The 13,953-nt window shown below is 37.1% G+C and overlaps 1 protein-coding gene and 1 pseudogene across 1 annotated transcript; both read right to left on the bottom strand.

The window, feature by feature from the left end:
* Positions 1-1,210: 1,210 nt before the first annotated feature.
* LOC136988234 (polyadenylate-binding protein 1-like) lies at positions 1,211-4,813 on the bottom strand (annotated as a pseudogene).
* Positions 4,814-11,224: 6,411 nt separating this feature from the next.
* Positions 11,225-12,538, bottom strand: LOC136988235 (uncharacterized). Its single transcript, XM_067286090.1, has 3 exons — positions 12,528-12,538; positions 11,565-11,722; positions 11,225-11,472 (listed from the first exon to the last, which is right to left on the bottom strand). Exons 1-3 carry the CDS (start codon positions 12,536-12,538, stop codon positions 11,225-11,227), a joined length of 417 nt encoding a protein of 138 aa, XP_067142191.1.
* Positions 12,539-13,953: the final 1,415 nt, after the last annotated feature.

The following is a 13,953-nucleotide window of genomic DNA, read 5'->3' on the forward strand; positions in this document are numbered from 1 at the left end:
TTGATGCGAGTGCTTCCCTGTGAAGAATGCAATGGGTCCACAGTGCATCAGGGACTTTGCTTCAAAAAACGTGCTTGCAATCCTTCACAACATCCGGACATAGAACGAACATAATCAGTAAAGATACCAATGCATTTGGTCCACTCCAAATTATTTTCGGAAATAAAAATATCAAGGATCTCGAACAAGTCGTGAGCCTTAGCACTAGCAGTGATACTTTTACAGAAAAGAAAGTCTTCTATAATGTTATCATCATCTATAAACTGTACATAGCAAATCAAGTGAGCATCATTATCATTATCTGTGTCCTCATCCAGCTGCAACCCAAATTCCTTCCCTTCTATTTTTTCAATAACTGAACATTGGAGGTCCTTCACTGTGTGCTGATTCTGTGACTGATAGTGAGTGTTATTGGACAAAGGCACTTTTGAAAGCTGCTACCCAGCAGACCCACCGATCATAATGTTCACCATATTTACAGCAGCCAGTAGAATGAGTTTTTCTGCAATGGTATGAGGCTTTTTACATTTTGCGATTCTATGTGCCACCTTTACATAAGTTAAGGTGGCACATAGAATCGCAAAATGTTAGTTACTAAGTTAATGATTTGCATCAGGTCTGCTAGATGTCGCATCTTATCACATTGAATTGAATGTGGAAGTAAAATTATGAAAATTTTATTTCTCGGCGCCCCTGTGAGGAAGCCGCGGCTCCCTAGGGTGCTGCTGTGCACACTTTTGGGAACCGCTGATCTGCTGTATACAAATTAATAAACCACCTGATGTTATGAAAATATATGTTTTTTTAAATTCCACCCTTTAAAAAACCCTGCGCACGCAATGCCACTTTAATCATTGGACTGATAGTGCTGCAGGCCTAGAGTGTCGGCCGTAGCCACCTCACAAAGCTTTTATTTATTTATTTAATTTCCACAACAACGCCTTATCTCACTGAGAATTATTTATTGATTTAACAAACGTTTTCAACCTGTTCTACAGTCCATCTTCAGAGTTTTAAAAAGCTATGGAACATTGATAACTGTTATTTTGAATAGAAGAGTTAAGAACATTTAAAATACAAAATTAACTGTTTTAAATTAATGTAATTCGATATAGGTTACATCTATCAAATTTGGGTTGAAAAATATCTTTCTGGAACTTGAGGCATTGTCGGTAAAAAATAATCGCTTTCTCTTGGTTGAAACATTTAGTTAAAAATGTGTTTGCATGTATTGTGAAGCAAGATAAGTTTTACGTTCTTCTTTTAGCTAGAGCAATGTAAAATGGTTTAGAAATCATGACTTTGCCATTCATTTTAATTATTGCTTTAGTTGCTTCTTCAGGAGAGACCAACAAACAAAACCAAATCCACGAGAATTACTGAGCATCCGTCATGATTTTAGCACTTGTGATGTTATCAAAAGACGAAAATTCTTTTCTGAAGCGTTCGTCATCGATGAAATCTTCTAAGCTTTTAACGTATAAATTAACACTCTGATAACGACTCATTTTTTCCAATTTTAATGGTTCAAAATTTCGTTTTTATTCCTTTCGTCTTTCTGTTCTTTTTTCTGTTCTCTACTAACATAAAGTTGTCTTCCACCAAGTTCTTAAGCATTTAATTCTTATACCGCTTTTTTAGCATTCTCAGAATCTTGACAACTAACTAATCCAAAACCTTTTGACTTGCCACTTTTGTCCACTATCACGCTAGAACTAACGATAGCATCATATTTCTCGAACAATTTTTCTCAATTTATTATCATCTAATTCACCAAAATTTTTAATGTAAACATCTATGATTCGATGAGCTTTGTCTCCTAACTGTTTCTCACGTTCTCTGCGAGGAGTGAGTAGTGACGTTGAGGCCGAAGTTTTAAATGCGAAAACGTGTACGTGGGACGTTCAGCGCCACTTTCCTGTAAGCCTTAGAAGTTTGACAATGGTGTCAGTGGAATCATGCTCGACATTCCAAAGGCCATTGCCAAACTTCTAGGCTTACAGGAAAACGGCGCTGAACGTCCGATATACACGTTTTCGCGTTGAAAACTTCGACGTCAAACTCGCTAATTTATCTGCATACACTTTTCTACTGTCGAACAGCATATAATTTGAAATAGCGTTATTAGCTGCTTCTTCAGTTTCAATCTGCACAAAACTGTAACCTTTTGAGTTACGCTCTTCGTGCGTAGTAAGATACAGTAGACCCTCTTATAACACGGGTTCATATAAGACGGATTCGTATAACACGGCGGAAAAATTGCGACAGTGTTCGTATAACACGCTAAAAGAGACTCGTATAACACGGTAAAACGTCATCGCCGACTCGTGTCGCGACAGGATTGGTCGAATCTGGACCAATAGCGGACATTGCACAAACCGTTGAGTTTAAACAAGCAGCGGACCTACTAAAAACCATTTATTATTTAACGGCCATAAAAATTATATTTTTATTAATGGTGTCTCCAAAGTTCAGCGAATTTTTCGCAGAAAAATAACTTATCAGGAAACACCCGCCCGCCGTTTGATGAGCCGCTCCGCAACGAAAACAAGCTTAGGCAATGGCGTCGTCGAACGGTGCACACTCGGTAAGTAATCCCACAATTTTTTGTTTATAGCATAATTTATATGGATTATTTCCAAAAAATTATACATGATTTGGAAATGCTGAGTCAAATTAGTCTAGAATCGATTAATTTTATGCAAGAAAACCTTTCAAACAGCCATAGCCCCTAAACTGCACACGTGCCGGGCTGTGATTGGTTCATGTATTTAAGTGACTCGTACAACACGGAATTCATATAACACGGAACGTATCTACCGTGTTATAGGGGGGGTCTACTGTATTTCCAACAACAGGAAAATTATTACACATAGTCTTATTATCGATACTTTTGTCTAAATTATTGATGAAAACGTTTCAAACCCCAGATTTCTTAAACGGTGGATCTCTCAGTAACCACTTACAGGAATTGGTTTTCCTTTATATCAAATTAGATTAAAGTTCATAGTTTCTAAGGCTCTTACTGCATCTTTAGGGTTTTGAAAATTAACGTAGGCATAACCGTAAGATTTTCCTTCAATCAGATCTCTACAAGCTCTGATGCAAAGAATTGGTCGTGCGGTAGAAAACTTTTCAAAAGCATAGTTTCTGTTTCATCGGGATTCTAATTACTAAAATATAGAGAATAAAAGAAACAAATTAGAGCTAATGGGATTCATCTTCCTTCCATTGCTGAAACTTCGTATTCAGACATTCCAAGTCGTTCGAATATATTTAAATTTTCTCTTTTCGTTTCTACTTTTATTCTTTTACAACACGATTTAACGGTTTATATTCAAAAATTTAAATTTCTTTACGACATCCACGTGATGTAACGAATTTTTAAAAAAATGATTCAAAGCAGAAAACCTTAATTTCAGTATAATTTCAATTTTTTCTCCTGTATTTAAAAAACAATAATTTGTACTGGTTTGTAGTAATACTGCTGATGAGGGGCATGTTAACCCGAAACACATGCAATAGGTGTACACGAAAAATTACAGGTGATATAATAAAGAAAAAATTTTTTTTCTGAACTAATTCTCATTCTTGTGTCAAAATTTAAACACCAGTGTAAAGTCCTAATAATGAGTAATGTCAAATTGTGGATTCCTCTAAGATAAAATTATGACGGTGTATAATTAACTTTCAGAGATTTCTTTACATTCCTGAATTGCAAATATCTATAAATATTACTTTTTGTATAATTTGTTTTGTAAAAAACTCGATTAAATGTGTTTTTAATCTATTATACATAGTACACACGGCTGATATGTGTTGTTTTGAAACTTCGTCGTCCGATAAAATAACTGTAATTAATCTCCAATTTTGCAAACCAGTTTTTGTTTTAGACTTTGAGGTTGAAAAGAGTTTGCAAGAATAGCAGTAAACACTTTTGTTTCTTTTTGAAAATATCAACCAATTTCTCTTTTCCATAATTTTATTTGATTTCTTTCTGTAAAAATGATCATAAGAAAGTGCTTTGTAATGCACTTCATCTCTGTCTATATACACTGATTTGAAATTCTGTATATTCCTAGTACTTTTTGGTTTGATTTTAAAAATGTGGTCAATAATAGCATCTGTTAATTTTGTTAGCCATAAAGCTATATCATTTATTAAATTCGATGTCTATCGAAGCGTCTTTCTGGACTATCTATATCTTCTGCGTTTTCGCAATCCCTTTTTTCAGTAGCATTTTAAATACCTCGGGCGCTCCTTTGGAGCCTTAAGCGGCCTCCGCTGAGGTATATATCATAAATGCTACCACAAAAACGCAAAAATGAAAACACAGAATTTCTGCACACCTTTTATAACCTCGGGACTAAAATTTTATTCGGGAGTTAGCATTTAAAAAAAATCTCCGGGCAGATTTATTTTTATTAGAAAATGTTACCTTTACAGATTTCTAGCTTTCCACACTGTAGAAATCTAAAAATACAGTTTTGTATATCGTAATAATATTAGTCGTTGCCAGAGAGCGCTACAAAGTAAAGTCTGTTAATTTAAATTTCTCAAAAAATAAATAAATAAAATTTCAAAAGTCGCTACTTTTGGCTGATTTGTCTGCAGACGCCGCTACGTCGCATTGCTCTTCTAAAAGTCGTTATTGTGGCGACAAGTCGCCACGGTTGGGAACACTGCTTCCCGCCTTCACCTGGACTTAGAGTCGTCGTCGAGCCTACAGCCGACCAATCAGCAGCTTCACTGGTCTCAGCTCTATCCCAGGTCCGCCTCGGGCATGGCCAACCATCTCTTCCCTGAGACGCATGCGTCATCAGTTCAAATTCGACGAATCGAATTTCTTCTCGTGACAAACCCTTTATCTGTGATTATTGAAAACGAAGTTTTACGCCTGACAAGCTATTGTCATGTAATTATTGCTTACAAAAGGTCCGTTGTAAATTGAATTTACATCATAATCATATTAAACATCGTAATAGTAATCTTGAATAATATATGTTGTTATGGTGGAATATTTGAAAAACAAACATTCATCTTTTTTTTTTTTAACTCTTTCCGCCCTGTGGGCACTAAGAGGGCCTCTTTTAGTAGGCCCATTATGGGTTCGGCCAGGCCCACAATGGGGCGACCGGGTGGTGAGGGACGGGGCAAACAAACATTCATCAAAATAACTGACTGATTATATTTGTTATAAAATTATTTAATACTTGTGTTTAGATTTTATTGAATCTGAAAACAATATGTTTTATTTTCTTGATTTTGTAATTTTTATTGAATACGTTTTACATAAAAACAATTGATTTTATGGACGGAAACAAAATGGCTTGTAGAATTTCCAGTAAATAAAAGTTCAATCAGGATAACGTATTTTTACTATTTTAAGTACAGTTACCACCCGTCTGGTTTTCACCCGGACAGTCCGGGAATTGACTCATTGTCAGGTTAACTATTAATTTTGTCCGGGAATTTCGTAGAAATTGTGAAATTATGATGAAACAAAGTTCTTGCAAATATTGTTATAAATATACATTTGAACAACGAAAGACCTCACACTCACTGAAACTCATCTGCCATTCCGCCATGTTACTCTGTTTATGCTGACGTTGACGCGCAACCTGCCTCTCGACCTTTTTTTTTCTTTGCTTGTATGTTATTCCTACGCAAGTCCCTAACTGTAAGGCCGAGACTCCACTAGCGTAAAAACGGGCGTAAAACCCCTCGCCGTAAAAACTTTTAATCACGTGACCTATTTGCGTTCGCGCTCGGATTGCGGTGGAGGTCCGGCTAGCGGAGTTTTCACGGTGACGGTGCTGTCGAAGTTACGCCTGTACGGTTGTATACATGATATATCGATATAAAGACAATGATTATATTTTACGAGTTTTTCTGTACTATAATTACAAATTTAGTAAAAATAATATCTTTACTTTTATATATATTAAGTTTTATTATCGTATTATTAAAATAATATACAGCATTTATAAGTTTAGCTTTTTTATTATATACTCCTCTAAATTGAAGGAATTTCCTTTAGAATTCCTTCAATTTAGAGGAGTATATAATTTAGGCCGTATTCGCGTCGAAAGTTGAACACTACTCAACTTGCTTTTACGCTGGTTTTACGACCTGCTCAGGCGTAAAATATCATGGTCACGTGATTAAAGGCTTTTACGGCGAGGGGTTTTACGCTAGTGGAGTCTGGGCCTAACGGTAGTTTATAACTATTACTATAGATATCCAGTGTAGCAAACATTTACGAATACGGATACGGTTACGTTACGGAGTTTATAACTCGACCCTAAAATTGCAGACCTGCAATTTTAACAACTAGCACTATCTTGCTTGCCTGCCCTCTGGCAGGATAGCTGAGCGTTAGATGCGACAACTATTTCGCCCCGTGTTTATGTTTGTCGGAACTGGAAAATCTATGGTTGGTTGACTTGGATCAAAGACTATATACTATAAGGATAGCCAATTCCCGTATATTTGTTAGCGTGGTCTTGGATCCATGTGACGTCATAACGAGACCTATACTTCATTCAACATGACAGACGCTTTCAAATAACAAAATACGGTAAAATACTAAAATCATCTATTAATTAATTACTAAATTACTATATAATTTTCGAATTTAATAAGTGTACATAAATAAATTTATATGTCTTTTGTCTAATAAGTATTTAATAAGTTAATGAGCTATATTTTTTATTATGTTCATTTCGCTTCTTCACTTTTTAATCTTTTTTCGACAATCACCATTTTCAGAAAGCATTCTTTTCAATATTTTACATTTTTCTTGTTTAAGATTTCTATAATTAATTCTTATTGTAGTTCTTAATTTACAAAAATCTTTTATTAAAGAAAAAGGTAAAACTATTTTTTATTTTGTATTTCCACCGACAAATTCCGTACAACTCAGGAGCCTTTTTTATATGATTCACCATGATATATTTCGAAATATTTATTCTATTTTATAATTTTTGCTAGCCATTCATCAATAGGTTTAATATGCTCTTCACAAAATAAATGCTGCGCCCATGATGGAATGCTATAGTTATGGTGATTTTTAATTTTTCTAGTGGAATTCCCCAAGTTCGAGAGTTTTTCTCTATATTTATAGGCAAGATATCATGCTATATACTCGAGAGTAGGGTTTCTGAAACGGGATCCCGGGAACCCGGGATCCCGGGATCCCGGCTGTTTTTTTACCCCGGGAAATATCCCGGGAAATTTTTCTCATCCCGGGAAATCCCGCAATTTTTTTAAAAGTTCACTTTTTTCTTATTTTGTGTTAAGATTGAAGAAATTTTACAAATAGAAAGTATAATTAACTCATAAACTGTCAGAATGCCGGAATGCATTTATATTTAATTTAAGCCTGTGTTACTGATGGTGCAGCTGTAATGGTGAAATTTGGAAGGTTAATTGAATGTGAGCATCAGTTATGTTATGCAGACGGAATTCATTTAGCGGTATGTGATGTTTTGTACCAAAAGTCAACCACTTCAGTAGCAGTCCCTCTTTCTGAAGAAATTCAAACTGAAGATGAAGAGCGCAATGATGATATTGAGAAAGATGAAGAAGACTTTAGTTATAGTATTGATTTTGAAAGTGTTTTGTGTGAGCGTTTGGCTGAAGATCCTTTCGATATAGATATTTCATTTGAATTACATGACACACTAGGTAATGAAATAGTCTGTTCTCAAATCATTAATAAGGTTAGAAAAATAGCAAAATTTTTTCGCAAATCACCTTTAAAAAATAACATCTTACAAAAATACGTTGAACAGGAACATGGGAAAAATTTGCACTTATTTCTGGATTCCAAAACCCGATGGAATAGCCTTTTAGCCATGTTAGAGCGATTTATTAAAATAAGATCATCCATATCGAAAGCAATCATTGACTGTAATAAAGATACGGACAATTTTGATCTTGACAAACAAGAAGTTACTGTAATTCGTGACATCGTGGCATCACTGCAGCCATTAAAAGCTGGAGCAGAAAAGCTTGGCAACAGAGGATCGACTTTACTTTCATCGGAAGGTATTTTTTCTTTTATTATAAATGAGTTAAATCAACTAAACACACCTTTTTCAAGAAGACTAAAAGAGTCGTTTATTCGACGCATAGCAGAGAGAAGAAATGTAAAACTGACTGGCCTCATACAATATCTCAATAGTGGAAAGAATTATGGAAAAGTTTCAACTTTCCCAAGTGAAAAAAGTTTGCCAGCCTTACCAACCAAGACTATGTTAATTTTATCAGCAAAACAGATGTTAGATCGTCTTTTTGAAGTATCTACTGATTCTACTTCCGGTGATACAGATCAACTACCAGATGTCGCAAGCTCATCTGCAATGACTTTAGCTGAAAAGCTTGATGCTGCTATCAAAGAAGCTGAGATAGACAGATCAAGAAAAGTGGACAACAAAAGCAGTACTGAAACGCGTCTCGAGAACGAAATAGAAATCTTTGAGGCTACAGGTGAAAAAACACACATCATCTGTCTTCTGTTAAATGCGTTAAAAACGATTCCACCCACATCGATTGAATCAGAAAGGGCATTCTCGGCAGCAGGACTTTTTATTACCAAATTAAGAACCAGATTGAGTGATCGGAGTATCGACCATCTTTGTTTCTTAAAATCTCATTATAAAAATTTACAGTAATATTTGTATTATGTTTTATTTAAATAAAAAATATCATTTTCTAAGTTAGAAGTTTGATCAAAGTTCAGTTTTTTTCTTTAAATTTTTAACTCAATTCGTAGGCAATTTTTGTTATAAGCAGTTTCGAACAAACTTTAACAAATTTTTTTTATTTGTGAATTTTCTACGTAATTCAAAGGTATTTTTAATACATATTTTACACATCATTATTAATACGATTTTGGAGGTTGTAGAACACTTAAATTACTTTAAAAAATGAAAAATAATGATATCATTCGATTTCAAGATATTTTTTATATTTTAAAAATAATTTATTATATCCCGGGATTTCCCGGGATCCCGGGAAACAGTTCACTTTTATCCCGGAATCCCGGGACAAGCAAAAGACCGGGAAATAAGAAACCCATATACTCGAGAGCATCGTGAGAAGTTTCTTCAGAGATTGTGTTAAAGTCTGGATTCAAGTAGAGTTTCCTGAAGATATATTTGAAAAAAAAAAGTAGTTCTACAAGGTGTGACAATTAAATTCCAGGACTGGGGTGATAAAAGGACACAAAGAACATATAATGAAAAACCCTTTTAATATGTTTCAAAGTAATCCCCCTGGAGGGTAATGCACTTCTCGCAACCAGGGCCGGATTATCGAATAGGCAAAGTAGGCAAATGTCTAGGGCCCGTAATTCGGAGGAGCCCGGCTTCATTAGCCATTGCCTAAAAAATAAAAAAAAAAAAAGGTCAACAGCCATCCGTGCGTCAGAAGTAATCTCTCCCACGAGATCTCTCGCACCATCTAGAAATATTCCTAGGGCCGCCTCTCATAGTAATACTGATGTATGGTTATGATTCATTTTCTAAATTTACACTTATACGTCGCGACATCGCATATTCGATGTAGCGTTCAAGTTGCTCGAGTGCGAAGTTATTACAATTCAGTAGTGTTTTATAAAACAGTTAAAAAGGATGACACTACGGTGTGACTTGGGGTGACACCACGATATCTGCACCGGGTGTCACCCATGCTAGCTACGCTAATGTCACATTATATAAGATTTGTTTAGAAGCAACTTATTTAAATAGGGCCCCAATTTAAATTTTGTCTAGGGCCCGCTAGAGGCTTAATCCGGCGCTGCTCGCAACGCTTGTACAAGTTCTTGAAACACTCGGCAAAGTCACTTCCGTTGACCGCTCTCAATTCCTTGGTCACATTGCGCTGTATGTCCTCCAGGTCGTTGAATTTTCGTTCCTTCAATGTGATTTTGATCCAGTAAAGGGGGTCATCATCAACATCTTGAATGAATTGTTGACATGCTTTCAGCCAGAGACGCTTTTGGTCCTCAGTGAGATAGTGCGGAACGAAGCGGAAGCAGATTTTTCTTTTGCTCAAATCTTCAGTGATGATTAAGCGAGTTGTGTCCAGATTGATACCAGTTATCTCCGCTACCATCCGAATAGACATTCGACGGTCATATCGCAGCAAGTCTGATTTTTTCGATGTTTTCTGATGTTCGAACTGATTGAGGTCATTCAGGGCGAGCATCGTCCTCAAGGTCTTCCCGACTATCCCTGAAACGCGCAAACCACTCGAAAAAACGAGAGCAGGTAGGGCATCAATCCCATAAACTTGCTTGATGTGGGCATACGTCTCTGTTGCACTTTTACCCAACTTGTAACAAAACTTAATGTTCGCTTTTTGTTCCATGACAAAAACGTGACAGCACTTTCTCATAGCAATATGTGAATGGAGTACAGAAAAAGAACGAGTTACGAGACATGAACAAATCTTTGCAGACAAGTAGCCAGATGGTTGAACTATTATGACAAGCTTAGACAAGTTTCTGCACGCTGATACTTTTTTTTATCAACTCTTTCCGCCCTGTGGGCACTAAGAGGGCCTCTTTTTGCAAGCCATTATGGGTTCGGCCAGGCCCACAATGGGGCGAACCGGGTGGTGAGGGACGGGCCCGACAAATCCGGGCGGACCACCCTCGAAAAATTCCTGGGGATTTTTCGACCCGTCGGGATTCTAACCCGGGTCCCCCAGAGCGGTAGGCTGCCACCTTGACCGCTCGGCCATCCGGCCTTGCACGCTGATACTGCAGCGCTACACGACTAGTCCTGGAATTAAATTGTCACACCTTGTATATTCAATACATTGATCTGTATTTTCACTTGGTACTTCTACATGTGCTTGCTCTAAAACTTTGGATATATATTCCTACTGTGTTTGATCTGTAGTATTTACTTTTGATTCTAAAATACCAGGATTCTTACCTAAAATAATCAATCTAATCCTATATATAGCATTCAATAGGCTTGGATGTTCATTAGGACCCTGCCTTCTAATTTGAAAAAAAAGTTTTCGAGGCAATCTTGATTTAACTTGTGAGCGCAGATGTATTTTATGTCAAAAGTAAATTTTATATCTTAATGTAGAGGCTATCGACATTTCTTCTGTGTTTCAGTTAACTCATTTTTTATTTTTTAATTAAACAGATATTTCTTCTTTTGTAATTTCGTAATAAATCGTTTGCTACTTTTATACTTTTTTAATAATCTTTTTTCAATTTTTCATATTCTGATTTTAAAACATTATATTCTTCTAATAGCTTCTTATATTTAATTTCGTAATGGTTTTCATCTTGAAGATTGTTACTATTGTCATTATTATTTGTTAAAAGATCATTAACTTCTTTTTGCTTTCTCTTTTCTCGTTCTGTAACTGTTGGGTTAATTCTATCCGGTAAATTTAATGTAGGGACAGTTGTTTTCTTCATAATTTTTCTAACTGGTAAACCTGAAATAGAAAATATTTTGCAATTTTATTCTAAAACAAGCAAATTAAACATTCACGCGCAAAAACAAGTAATATATATGAATGTACTGTACTTATGACACCCAACAATTCATTTTGTAAATCTTTTTCATAACCACCTTGAACAAAATGAACAGAACATATTCTACTTGTATCAGGATTAAATTTATCGTCTCTTTTGCAACGATTAATCCATTCAGACCTGATGCGTTTAGAAATTATGCCTTTTTGTCTAGGAAACACATGAAAATGTTACACTTTCTTCTTTAGCTTTTACTGCAACAAAGTTATTATTGCAACCATACACAGTAAACCTTGTACCCCAAGATCCTAGAATATGTAGTGCTCCGCCACTCTTTGTTCGTTTTTTTCGTTTTTTTTTTTTTTTTTGTATTTGTATATATTGTATATCATTAGACAAAACTATCGCGTTATTACTGTATCGGATTGTTGTATCGGGTATTATTTTCGCGTTTTTTTTTGTAACGGGTTTTCTTTTCTTTGTTTCGTCATTCTTAGACGACACGTGTCCCTTTTTGTTCCACCTTTGGGGGACGCGCGCAAAAGGGGCCCTTGGATTGGTTGCCGAAGGATCACGTGGGAGACGGCAACAGCGAACGGTATATATAGAAGGTCCAGGCGTAGTAAGGGCACCTTTTTTTCCGGATCTTTGGAGGCCGAACGCTGTCCGTTGGGGAGACCTGTGTCAAGCACGTGAGTGAGGATCGGGGAGCCCCGGAGAACAAAGGAGGAGTGTTTCAACAATCGAACTCCATCGGAGCCGTATGAAAGATTAATGAACTAAAGTGAATCAGTACAGACATAGGACAGTCCAAGGTACAATCTTGAACGATTATATATGTTTTTTTCTCCACGCGAGAAAATTGTCGGTACGCGTAGACTAACACGTGAGGCTGGAAGGGAATTTGTATGTACGTTTTCTTTGTTCACCAGTTGGTGTTAGTTACTAATAAACACGTTTTCTGTAAGCCGACTTCTTTCTCTTTTTTTTGTAGACCGGTAGACCTCGGTCTAACCTCAGGGTCATAACAATTGGCGTCCGCGACAGGATAGTTGTTTGCATTGTGTGAAGTCGGCCGGTATTATATTCCCTTCCTCTCAAACCTTGTCTAGTTCGGGTTAGTGCTATTAGTTATTCTTTTTTGTGTATCACTGGTTGTGGTGTTTTCCCTGGAGATGAACGGCGAAGTTAGTGGATCGGTAGCAGAAATATGCAATGTTCCCATTGTTACGGGGTTCATGGGAATGATACCATGTTTTTCAAATTTGCCGGGCGATACCCTAGACATCCATCGGTTCTTCCAGACTGTAGAAAATGTAGCGGCTTTAGCCGGATGGGAGGAAAGGGTCAAAGTGACCGTAGTCCAAGCGAGACTAAAAGGGGAACCGCTATCGGTATTTTTTGACTTGAAGGATCAGGGGGTGACGCTGTATGACGAAATAAAGGAAGGTCTCGTAAAGTGTTTTGATCGTAAGGGGAAGGAGCAGGACCCGTTTGATCAACTTTTGAAGATGTCACAGAAAAGAGGGGAAAAGGCATGCGAGTATGGTATACGCATAAAATCCTTATTTTCTCGGGCCGTAGCGCGGAATCAAAATCTGTCTACCTTACGTGATAACACCATCAAGGACTGCTTCATGAAGGGCTTAAACCCCGACATTCGGAGATCTGTTATACAAGGTCGGTCCTGAAACTTTGGACCAGGCTATCCGGAGGGCAGAAGAGGAGGAAAAGATCGAAACCGCGTGCGGAAGAGGGCCCGTTAGTGAAGTTACGCTAACTCTGACCAAAAGAATGCACCTTCCGAAAAGGGAGGATGAGACGCATAACCGCATCGTAAAACTTGAGAATCAGGTACAAGTTTTAAGTGAGTCCATTGCCTCACTGGTTGAGTGCATAAAGGAGAATGGGGGTTTTAGGAAACGGGAGAAAGGGGATAAAAGATGTTATTCGTGCGGCGAAAAGGGCCATTTTTCCCGACAGTGCGGTAAAAGGAAGGATTTAAACTAGATGAGGGTCATTCGGGAAGTCAGGCGGATGACCCGATCGTTAGGCTTAACCTGACAAGAGGGGTACGATTATCTGAGAAAGGGCTACCCTTAGTGGAAGGAGAGATTGGTGGCATAAGAATTAAGGGGCTGGTGGACACGGGGGCCGAGAGGACGGTGATTAGGAGCAAACTGACCGAATGCATGAGGTCGAAGAATAAAGGGTGGGTGACATCGGACGATTCGCGAATAAGCGGGATGTCAGGAACCCTAATCGAAAGCCATGAAGCCGTTATGATTGAATGCCTTTTCGACAACGGTAATAAAACCCGAATTAGAGCACCTAGTGTTAAGTTTCCTGGATACGCACAGTACGATATAATAATAGGCATGGATGTTATCTGCTGTAATCCTGAGGTGTTAACCGAAGTTAAATCTGTGGTTATACCGAAC

This window comes from Centruroides vittatus, unplaced genomic scaffold (assembly GCF_030686945.1).
Source record: "Centruroides vittatus isolate TY-2023 unplaced genomic scaffold, ASM3068694v2 scaffold_324, whole genome shotgun sequence".
Classification (NCBI taxonomy): domain Eukaryota; kingdom Metazoa; phylum Arthropoda; class Arachnida; order Scorpiones; family Buthidae; genus Centruroides; species Centruroides vittatus.